Source organism: Phoca vitulina, unplaced genomic scaffold (assembly GCF_004348235.1).
Source record: "Phoca vitulina isolate PV1807 unplaced genomic scaffold, GSC_HSeal_1.0 scaffold9, whole genome shotgun sequence".
Classification (NCBI taxonomy): domain Eukaryota; kingdom Metazoa; phylum Chordata; class Mammalia; order Carnivora; family Phocidae; genus Phoca; species Phoca vitulina.
The window spans coordinates 53,805,268-53,817,527 of NW_022589712.1; the positions used below are offsets into that span (position 1 = coordinate 53,805,268).

At 35.1% G+C, this 12,260-nt stretch overlaps 1 protein-coding gene across 2 annotated transcripts in view; it reads left to right on the top strand.

The window, feature by feature from the left end:
* Window positions 1-9,920, top strand: part of ATG5 (autophagy related 5) — a 131,169-nt gene extending 121,249 nt beyond the window's left edge. For both annotated transcript variants that reach the window (XM_032408147.1, XM_032408148.1), the window contains one exon: window positions 7,495-9,920. In XM_032408147.1, the coding sequence (XP_032264038.1) occupies window positions 7,495-7,631 (137 nt within the window). In that variant the 3' untranslated portion in view covers window positions 7,632-9,920. The remainder of the gene's footprint in view (window positions 1-7,494) is intronic.
* The last annotated feature ends 2,340 nt before the right edge of the window (window positions 9,921-12,260 follow it).

Consider the following 12,260-nt stretch of genomic DNA (forward strand, 5'->3'; position numbering starts at 1 on the left):
TTTGTTTTGTTTTTTGAGTTTAAAAGAATAAGTTTAAATTTCTAACTTTTATCACATTTTTATCTAATTACCAGGAGGCTTTTAATCAGTTTAATATGGTCTTAACAGTCTCTTAATTTAATGCAATTTTCTTTTAATTATCTAGCAAATTTACTTTTGTTTAAAGTTTGGTTTATGTTCTCCTCATTAAGAAATATAAAGATTATAAGCAAAAGTCCATGAAAAAATTAACATGGACATGTTTTGAAAATCTTGTTTAGAATGTTCTGGGAATATTTGGGGCAGAAATAATTTTTAAAATATATAAAATATAAAAATTACACATGGAAAGAGATATGTGGCATATATTAACTGTGATATTATATGTTCATTAAGACCTGTACTGCTAAGTGAGTATAGATCCGGAAGAAGTTAATGTAAGTATTTTTAAATGGGTTTATACTTCTCCGATAAACAGCACTCTCCTTCTGTTTGTGATCATAGGATAAAAGCTCTGTAAGCTTGTATATGTTCATTTTTACTGCTACATCATGTAGTGTGCTCTTAAGATTGAGATCTCATTCCCCAGGAAGCATTTCTGTCTAAGATTAATTGCCCTTTTAAAATCAGCGTTTGATGTATTCCTTTGGCTATATCCTGGCTTGGTTTAACCCTCTTTGACCTGACCTCACTGACTATTACTGCTGAGGCTGAGTCAAAATCCTTCAGCATGATGTATGCACTTCAGATTTCTGCCTGTGGTTTTTCATGTCGATGGATTCAATTAGTTGGCGTTTACTAATGAACATATCAGAGGTTAAAGAATTTGTCAGACAGAACAAAATTGTTCAGACTAGTGGTAATCCATAAGCTCATCTCTTCATTTGTTTAAAACTTTTTCAGAAGTATTAAGTATTTTTCCAAAGTTTATCTTCAGCATCACACATTCCAAGATAACAAATCAAGTCGTTTTTTGCTGAATTATAAAATATAAATGTGAAACCACAAAGCTAAACACAATGGTTATAGCATTTAGCCTTAGATTTCTACTATTCCATGTTCACAAATATGAGCTAAGAAAATTAAACTGAAATTTTCTGATTAAAGCATTTACCTTTGAAGGTATAACATCCATTTCTTTAGCTTCCTTTAAATTCAAGGAGATATACATATTTAGTATACTAGTTAAAAGTAAAAATGAAACCCATGCATCTCTCTAGAATCTCAGCTAACCTATTTTTAAAGACATTTAGGTCATATTGCTTACTGAAAATTGGCCAAAATGTAAGGACTAAAATGCAGATCGAGATGGGGAAGATTTGAGCCATTGCTAATAGAAATCTCTAAAGGGCAGATTCCTCACATATTGTCAGTTCTCAAATAATATATTTTTAGATATATAACAAAGATTTTTTTGTAAAGTTTTTTTCCCCCTTCCTGAATGTTTGCCTCTTAAAAAATAAAAATAAAAAAATAAGAATGTTATCTGAAGTCTATTAAATAACATAACAGTAACACAGTAGGGCTCATTTGACTTGTCAGTGATATGCTTTACTAAATATACATGTTGAGAGCACTACTAATTTAATTCAGAGGGTTTACAGTGCTTAAGGAATTTTTTAAACTGTCATTCTGTTGTTTGCATAATAATTGAGTGTTTGGGTTTTTGTTGTAATCTTTCTTTCTTTTTTTCTTTTAGCACATTCATAAAATTTATGTGCCACACTGCATAATAATGGGACTGAATAATTCAGAGTGTATATTAACATTAGGCCAAATTCTCACAGCACTTTGCATGCTAATCACATAATTGAATCCATGGTTTTTATATATCTTTTGATACCTCTTAGTACTAAAAGAATTACCTTATTCCCATGACTTTGTGTTATAGGAAAAGAGTTACAATGAGTGTTTACTTTTTGTTACTAAACCATGATCTTTTAAAAACTAGTCTTTTGTCTTCACTTACTCTATAATATTTTCAACACTCTTGTGTTTTTGGGGAGTGAGCAGGAGGGAGGAGTGGGGAAGAAAGTCAATAATTTCACTGGGTTCCTACTGGGTCCAAGCCTTGTGTTAGGCTGTGTGCTAAGTGCTCTACTTGGATATCTCACTTAATCTCCATGCAACCCTGGAGATTAGAATTCTTTATCCACACTATGAAAGGAGGAAACTGAGACTCAGAAGATTAAATGATTTGTGTAAAAATTCAAAACTAGTGAATTATGCTAGTTTGAACTCTGAAATATTTTGCTGTTTAAGCATAAAAGACTCATACTAGAACTGTAAGACATGCTAGTGATCCTCTATTGTAGAACATGGTTTACAAACTGACCCATGGAGTCATATCAGGAATTAACCATGGGTTGTAAGTCAGCAAGCAGCAGGTTTTGGGAGATGCGCAATCCTACATCAACCAAAGCTGCCCCACTCTCCCCTGTATTATATACCGGGTTTCTGCATAAGATTTTATTTAAGGGCAATTCTACACCCTTATTATCGTAAGATTTATTTAAGGGAACATTTATCCCAGAGTTTGATTCAGAAGGTCTGGAGAGGGGCCCAGCTTATATATTTTTTAAAATTTCCCAAATGATTCTGATTGTCAACCAGATTTGCAAACCATGGATCTACACAGACTCCTTCATTTTATATATAAGGAGACATCCTGAAAGAGATCTGAGGCCTACTCAAGAGTCCTTCATTACCAGAAGGGGAATTCAGCTTGCCTGCCTCCCGATTCATCTTACAGTAGCACCTTGTTTTTTTTGTTTGTTTTTTTTTTAAGATTTTATTTATTTATTTGAGAGAGCGAGCATATGAGAGGGAGGAGGGTCAGAGGGAGAAGCAGACTCCCTGCTGAGCAGGAAGCCCGATGCGGGACTCGATCCTGGGACTCCAGGATCATGACCTGAGCCGAAGGCAGTCGCTTAACCAACTGAGCCACCCAGGCACCCACAGTAGCACCTTGTTAACCAACAGTGCAGAGTTGGCCCTTCTTCCTTTCTGGCTCATTTATATATATATTTTAATCTTTTTATTATTTTTTAAATTTCATTTATTTTGACGGGGGGTAGGGGGAGAGAAGGAGAGAGAGAATCCCAAGGAGGCTCCACACCCCCAGCATGGAGCTTGACACCCGAGGCTCAGTCTCACGACTCTGAGATCATGACCTGAGCCAAAATCAAGAGTTGGATGCTAACCGACTGAGCCACCCAGGTGCCCTTATGTCTCATTTATATTATGTATATCATTATAGTCAGTGTATATTTTGTATATACACACACCTGTATATAGGCATCATTTTTTTATATATACATAAGGAGTTACCATTGTTTTAAGTTCATAATTTTCATTAATGACTTGTGTGGCTAATACAAATTTTCTTTTTACTTCCATATATAATTCTTTACCGTTCTAATCATACAACCAACATCTGTCTGAATATATTTTTCTTAAAATGTCACACAGCTCTAAAAATGTTCACTTTAAAGTAGATGCTAGTTAAGAATTGGGTTTGTTTTTATTAGGCTGTTGGTGATAATACAAAATTATGTGATATATTTACATTTTTATCTTCTTTTAGAATCCTTAGATTTGTAAGTAAGATAAATATAAGAAATGAATTTTTTTTTTAAGATTTTATTTATTTATTTGACAGCGAGAAAGGGAACACAAGCAGGGGGAGTGGGAGAGGGAGAAGCAGGCTTCCCGCGGAGCAGAGAGCCCAGTGTGGGGCACGATCCCAGGACCCTGGGATCATGACCTGAGCCGAAGGCAGATACTTAATGATTGAGCCACCAAGTTGCCCCAGAAATGAAATTTTATTATATTCTTTGTGTTGATATATGATTTTCTTGGATTTAATATCTAACTCTTAAAGTAAGTTGAATTCTTCCTCTACCTAATGAAAATAGTGTCTCTGATTTTATTTTTCTGTCCTTTCCTTAATTTATAAACCCAAAGTATTTATGAATGACTATCCTTATATTTACAAGATGAATTAAAACAATTAGGTTTAAAAATTGCTACGTGAACATTTTACAAAATAATGACATGTGCTTTTCAAAATTGTCAAGGTTAAGAAAAGTAAAAACTATCTACTACTAAATGCATGTGTGATTCCTGGACTGGATCCTAGATAGGTGAGAGAAATAATTGGGATAGTTGATAAAATTTGAAATGCTTACACAGTAATATTATATCAGTTAATTTTTTTATTTTGATGACTGTATTATGGTTATGTAAAAGAATATCCTTATTAGCAAGTACACACTAACATTTAGGGGGAAAGGGCTCAATATTTCTAATTTACTCTCAGATGATTCAGAAAATAATTGTATACTTACAGAATGATAAGGCAAATGGGGCAAAATGTAAGCAGTTGATGAATCTGGGTGAAGGGGAATTCCTTGTACTACTCTTGCAACTTTTCCAGGAGTTTGAAATTATATCAAAATCAGAGTTACCCCCCAAAAGTGCTCTGTATGAGAGAATTTCATATAGAACTAGTTCACTTGATTACTGTCTCAAATGTTTGCCTACTTTTAAAGCATCACGCTACCTTTTTAAAAAAATCTGAGTGGGTGAGGTGTGGTATAACATTCTTCTCCTGAGTCATTTGCTTTGTAGTGATATATTTCTAATTCCCAAGTATTAAATTCTCTAGATTCCCATTTTGAAACACAAAAACATATTTACCAAAAACATGATTTACTTTAACAATATCAAGTGTTTCCTTTCTACTCTTAGGAAAACAAGAAACATCTTGCCAATTCTTCACTGCTTCATTCTGTTCTGTTATCACCAAAATGTCTAGTCATGCTCTGTTGTTCTTTATGGTAGTATGAGTTCAGGTGATGGCGTATGTACTTCTTGGCTTATCTGGAAACATTTTGACTTTTTATTATTTTAATAACCAAAACAGTCTTTATAGGTAGAGCTCTTCTACTTAGTAGTGCCAGCCATCAGAAACTATTCTGTACACATTAATTTTGGTCGTGTCTTCTGGTGGTGTCTTCTGCCAGCAACAAGATTATCCAAGCTTTGAAAACATTGACTGATTACTACTAGGTGTTGGGCACCATGCTAGGCACTGGGGATATAGTGATGGATAAGAGGGAAAATTTAGTTAAGAGTTCCAAGGGAACTGCTATTCCATTCTAAGTATTCCTCTGGTGGCAGTTGTGTTAATGGGGGAAGTTTGAAAACAACGAAGATAAATATACACAGTGAAGTATTTGGATAAATGCAGGCAGTGACAAAATATATATTTAAGATCTTAAACTGTTGTGTTGGGGAATATGACAGTCCTAGATGCATTTCCATAGTCGTCTGAGTTTAGTGACACTTTTATGTTACATATTAAAAGTGGCCCCAATTTAAACCAGAGAATCAGTGCTGCCTATTCAGGTCTCTGATAACATGATTTGTTAGGTTTGTTTTACAAGGTATTTGAATAGTGCTTATGTTCTCCACCTTATATTGTACAACTCAGACTCCCATCGATACTTTTGTAACAGGGTTGGTCTTTTGCCTTTCAAACACACTATGCATGAGTGGATTGTATGCCATATTGTATTTGCTCTCACATTTAAATATTGCTTTAGAAACAATATTTTGGATCTTGAGTTGAGATTTGTTTCTTATACTCTGTTTCAGAGTATCCAAAGGTAGCTCTGGCTTAAGGAAAAATTTTACAGTTAAGGAACTCTTACACCACTGCTCTTTCATTTTTTGACTCAGTGCTAAGTAGGAGGAAGATTCTGAGAATATTAAAATATTTCAAAGAAATATACATAAGAATATGAAGAGAACTATACCGGAAGTGTTTTCAAATATTCTAAGAAAGATTTAATGCAGTGAAACCTTGGCAATCTAGAACTTACAAAGAATGAATCATTCCAGATAGCTGAGGGTTTACCTATTTGAATACCAACAATTTAAAATATTCTCAGAGTACGAATACCATGCTTTCTATAGTCTTCTGTATATTGCTTAATCTTTTATTTATAGATGATTCCCATCATTATGAAAATTAGTCATTGTATTAGCACTGTGATCGCAGCTGTGTAAAAAGTATGTGTAGATAAAACAAAGATTGTCAGAAAAATCAAAACCTGAAAGCATTTTTTTAGGGGAGAAGTATTAGGAGGCCATGTTTTTTTCCAAAATTGTTTTAAAGTACGGCAGTGATTCAGGGTTTGTTTTGGGACTTCTGCTCATGTTTGGGATTGAGAGTGTGTTTATTAAAAGCTTTGTATATTTGGCATCATTTTATCAATTCTCTGTAGTGTCTTTGTGTCTTCTCTTATTGTCAGTCTATTGACTGTCACCTCCCAGGACTTGTGCTGCCTCTAAGGGGGAGTTTAAATACTTCTTTAAAAGGGTCTCTTGTTTCAGGTGCCAGCCACGCCATTTTCACCATACCTCATCAGCCCATCTTGCCTGGGCATTAGAGCACTAGGGATGAACAGAGAAGAAAGGGGGAAAGGAGGGTATTTCCCTCTCCTGCAGTTCCCTGAGCTCTGTTTCCTTCCTTGTCTCTTGTCTCCAGGAAGCTGAGAGGCTTAGACATTGTATTTTGGAGAGATTAAGAGAGACAAACCAAGAAGTGTGCTGGAGGAGTGACACAAAGTTTCTTGAAGGTTCTGTTTTGCTTTCAAAAAAGGAATTTGGTTTTGCTTTCTTTGTTTTCCTATAACAACCAAAGAAATGGTTAGGAGGGAACTGCTGTTTACTGTAAAAGTTGTTAGTACATCATATCAGAATCATAAAAGACACACAATTCACCTTAAATCTGTAGTAAAATTTGAAGTTGAAAGAAAAGTGTGAATTGCAGCACCCTTTTAATTAGCAAATGGGTGTTAACAGAGATCAATCAGTTTTCGTGACTCTAAAACAGGAATCCTGAGTCAGACTCTTAGTTCCTTCTCATTAGAACTGTAACTCCGTGTCTCTAAAACTTTCTGATATATATTTGAACAACTTGATTGAAAATTAACCTACAGCTCCTATCTGTTTCATTAAACATCTTCCTAAGCACTGATCTTATTTTTGATGATTTCTAATCATATTTCTATTTTACATATTTTAAATATGTATTGACCTACTTCATATACCTGTCATATTTAATAACCATATAGTACAGTTTTTAATGTGTAACTAAAATAAATTTTGGTCAGTGGGTACAATGGGCTGTTTTCTCCACTATAGTTTCATTAACGTCAATCTTAGGTAAGCACAGTAATTAAGAAAGAATGAATACTTTCACATATGGCAACAGAATTTTTATCAGAATTCATTGCAACCCTCAGGTTTCTGTTTTGGGTGATACATATTGCAACATTTGAACTTTCTCCATGTCCACATTTCCTGCTCAGGAGACAGACCAGGTTTAACGTGTTAAAGCTGTTAAACCCATTTACCTCACTGAGGATTCTCAAAAGGCAACAGATTATTTTTTCTTCTGTCTTGACCCTTCCTCATTACTGTTGGATTTCTTTCTTGGACTAGATGGAGAAAAAAAGAATCAAGTGATGATTCATGGAATTGAACCAATGTTGGAAACACCTCTGCAGTGGCTGAGTGAACATCTGAGCTACCCAGATAATTTTCTTCATATTAGTATCATCCCACAACCAACAGACTGAAGGATCAACTCTGTGCCTGAACGGAATCACCCTTAAACAGGATTTACCAGAGCATGTCACCCTTCTGCTTCAATCAGGTTTGGTGGAGGCAACCTGACCAGAAACACTACTACAAGCCAAACAGGAAGATGATTCCATGTCAGATAAGGGCACTTGGGCTGGTCTTACTTTGCATCACCACTGCTTTCCTCTACTGCCGTCATTAAACCTCAGCTGCGACATGAAAGACTTCACAGGACCACTGCAGGTCTTCTGTTTTCTTGTAAAATATAATGAAGCCGAAACCTTTGGCCTAAGAAGAAAATGGAAATATGTGCCACTTGATTTGTATTTCTGATTAACAAATAAACAGGGGTATTTCCTAAGGTGACCATGATTGAACTTGAGCTCAAGGGAGTGGAAACATTGGTTTAATTTTCTAGAGAATTAGACTTAAGAAAGTAAAAGAGAAATTCTGTTATCAATAACTTGCAGTAATTTTTTGTAAAAGATCCAATTACAGTAAACCCATCTTTCCTTAATGAAAATTTCCTATGTTTACAGTCTGTCTATTGGTATGCAAACAATCTTGTAACTTTGATAATGAACAGTGAGAGATTTTTAAATAAAGCCTCTAAATATGTTTTGTCATTTAATAACATACGATTTTGTCACTTTTCCAGTACTTTCTGACTCACATACAGTAGATCACTGTTTTTACTCTGTGTTACCATTCAGGCGGGTTGTCATTGACGTGGAGTAGATGGAGGACGTAGGATAACTTGTCTCAGGAGCTGTCGTAGAATTTCCTGCTGCCACTTTTTAAGTCTGTGTTCTTTACATGCTAAAGGTATAAATGTTATCATTTATCTTTGCTGTTTTATCACTGTAAACCTGTCAAATCATAGTATGCTAAGCATCTGTATAAGATAATTTTGCTTTTTTGGGAAAACCCAGTCCTTTCCAAGCTAGTGGTTTTCATTGGCTTCAGGTCTAATATTTCACTGTGTCCCCTGGCAGCCAGTCTTTGAAGTCTAAAGATTACCAATCTCCTGACTGTAGTAGCTTTTCCTCAACTTTACCAAAAATATTCAGAGGTTCCTGAAGTTCTTATTCAGTATAAGGATATTTTTGCTGCACTTTATTACCATGCTGCTGGGGTTCTACCAGCTGAACATACTTGTGCATCACACTGTTTCTTGTGAGCTAGTTTGCTGTCCACATGGAATGTCTACCCATTTGAATATGCTAAAAGACATAGTATTATACAATAATAGTTTTAGATTCCATAATAAAAATGAATGTTTTTCTTATAAAAATTGTACAAATGTCGAAGTGAGATCCTGCTAGTGCTCACTGCTTCCTTTTTCCTTTTGTGATTTCCACTGATTAATAATAGTATATTTATTCACAGAATGGGATAAAGTTAGTCAAAGATCAGATATTCTGGAGTGGAATGGATAAGCCTCAATCAAGAGAAACAGGGTACCAACGTGAGAAAATTCAACATAATTGGCAAATGTCAATAAAATGAAAAGTGCCATTTTAGTAAAGGCAGAGAAAAATAATATTTGAGCTACTTAAGGACAAAAAACCCACTGACTTGTATTTTTTCAAAAGAGGTTGATCTGAATATGATTATTCACATTAAAAGTGTTTATTCGTCTATTCAGTTTGGGGGTTTTCCCCCTTGATGTTTTGACAGACTGAAGTGAGCTTCAGTGAACAAAAGGATCAAAATGCCAGGGAGTGCTAAGCTGTGAAGAAGAAAGTGTGGTAAGAACGGTAAGCCATAGTAGTTTTCCACAGACAAAACTAGTTTGAGGTTTCTGCAGTGGACTCAAGTGAGCTGCTGATCTTTACTTCCAGATTTGAAAGTAAATTTTATCAAGCCATTACCCGTTGCTACTTGTTCATTATTGCACCAGCATCATAACTGTAATACTCTGCTCTTGTCCCAGGTAAGTCAAGCCCCAATCCTCAGAGGAAGAATAAACAGAGAAATTAGTGCTGGCTTAAATATCTATTTTTGTTTCTTTTTATTTGAATATTTAAATTTTATGGTTTATTAAAAAATTAAATAAAATTTTGTGTCTGTCATTATTTCCAGAAGTTGGAAATTGAATTTATATAAAGCAAGTTACCTATTGGCGAATTGATTTAACTTTCCTTAGTCTCATGCTTGTCTAGAAGTTTCTCAAAGAAGTAAAAGTTATGAGGTGTAAGGAAGAACATATGAAAGAAAACTGGAGAGGGCCACAGCTCTCTATATGCTTGTTTATAACTCACTCTTGGTAGTGACCCCCCCCCAAGAAAATGAAAATATGTTTTAAAATTATTGACATTGTTAACTAGGAAGGTATAAATTCAGCCTAAATAAAGTAAATCATTGCTTGTCCATCATAGTGTTGTCTTTCATTTGGATGACCTAAGTTCTGACCATGGATAGAGTTGAATTGACAAGCACCTTACGTATCTAGAGACCCAAAGTAGCCTGCTTGTAATTAAACAAAGTTGACCTCCCAGTCTATAGTGTGGTAATGTATAGACCATATTCCAGTCAGCCAAAGGTGAACCAACAAATGCATTAGTCCTGCTATATTTATCCCCCGTTTGCTGCAAACTAGATAGGAATTGCTCATTTGCTAAGAAAACAATATACAAGATTTGATATTGAGTGATAGTAACTTTTATTGGCAATCTTTCTAGGGTGTGTTTATTTTTTATAGGCTGGATAACTTTTTCAATTTTCAGAAACTTGGTTTATGTGGGTCATGCCAAAGAATGACAGTCTCACTTTTTATTTATCATATTATTGATATTTAGGTCTGAGGTAAGTTGGGTTTCCTGTTAGATGTGCTAACATTGTTGAAATAGAAGTGTAGAATCTTGGGGTATGATAGGAAAAAATCAACCATGATGGTATTTGTAGTCAATCCCATTCATAGTCAGTGGGATGGAATCAAGTCAAAATACTTATCTGTCTCTCTTGAGTTCTATCATCCTCCTAAGTGTTTTCTAAATTTATCCCCTTCCTGGTCTGAGAGTATTAAAAATTACCCATTGGAGTCTTGAAAATGAGAGAAGCATGCCTCTTTTTAGATAATTTGAGATTGAATGACACTTTGTAATTATAAAAATTCATTTACCATATAGCTTTATTTGACAAAAGAATCCTTTAAATTCTCTCAAGTGCGAATTACAAGTTTCTTTTTTTTTTTTTAAGAGTTATTTATTTATTAAAGACAGTGTGTGTGTGCATGCAGCAGAAGAGAAGGGTAGAGGGAGAAAGAAACTTAAGCAGACCCCCTGTTGAGCGCTGATCCCAATGCAGGGCTCCACCTCATGACCCTGAGATCATTAACTGAGTTGAAACCAGGAGACAGATGCTTAACTGACTGCGCCACCCAGGCTCCCCACAGTTTGATTCTTTATACTTACTAGCAAAAGTAATACTACTGTGGAATCTAATAAGCATAGTAATCATAGAGTGTAAAAGGACTCAATTTTTAGATCCTTTAAATGCGCTCATTAAGTGTTTAGGTTTTTAAATACTTAACTATTCTTGTTAACTGAGAGTATGTTAGAATGATCCACAGAGATAAAGACAAATCTGAAGATTTAGGAATGTCAGTATGCTTTGATATAACCATTGGTTCTTTTGAAAGTGGTGAATTTGGCTTTCCCTCTGTAGCATCCCCACCCCCACTTCACAGGGATAAATAAAACACAACCAGGCTGTTTCCTCTCTGTTTTCCCTGGTTCTTAGCAGAGTGTCTAGCACATAGTTGGTGCTTTGCAAATGTATATAAAAGAAGAAAAAATTAACTCAGGATTATTTAATGACACTTTAAAATCAGTGTTGTATTTTTCTGCTAAAAATACCCACTATAAAAATAGGAAGAACCTAGTCGTTCAGAAATCAACATACAAAGTACAGTTGGTATGGGTTTGCATTACTGTGAAGACTTGCTGACTCAAACCAGCTACTTTCAGCAGGAACCACTGTGGATCAGATCCTTGCGTCAGTCCACATTCATTTTAGTTGCAGAGTAGACCACAGTACATAGCTTTTGTTTCTACATCACTCTAATTTAAGCAGCCCCTAAAGCTGGAGCTATTCTCATCAAGCATCTGGACGTATTTATTAATTTTGACCTTTTCATAGATGAGTGGTTTGTGTCTTGCTCTTGCCTCCAGCCTTTACTTCTGAAAATGTAATACATTTTTAGCAAGGAAAATGTTAGACCTGTGAGCAAGGTAGACTGTTAGAACCCTGTTCATGAAAAGCTTTAAGAGAAATACATAGCTTTCAATCTTTTAAATTGAGTGAAAGAAGAGGTCTACCTGCTTTAGCATTTACTTAGAAAATGCTGTCTTTTTTTTTTTTCATAACATTTACTGTGGTTTATAATAAATAACCTGTGTGGAATTTGTTTCTCACACTTGAGCATGAACTCCATAAGAACAGAGACCAGGTCTGTTTGGCCCAGTATTGTATTCCCAAGACCCAGCACTGTACCTGAAACAATGGACTGTACTAAATACTTGTTGAGGAAAAACCTGTATGACATATCTCACTTTTAGAGTCCAAAACACATTGCCATGTTAAAGGCAGTGAGAAGTTGTAAGGTTATGAGAGCTATTTGA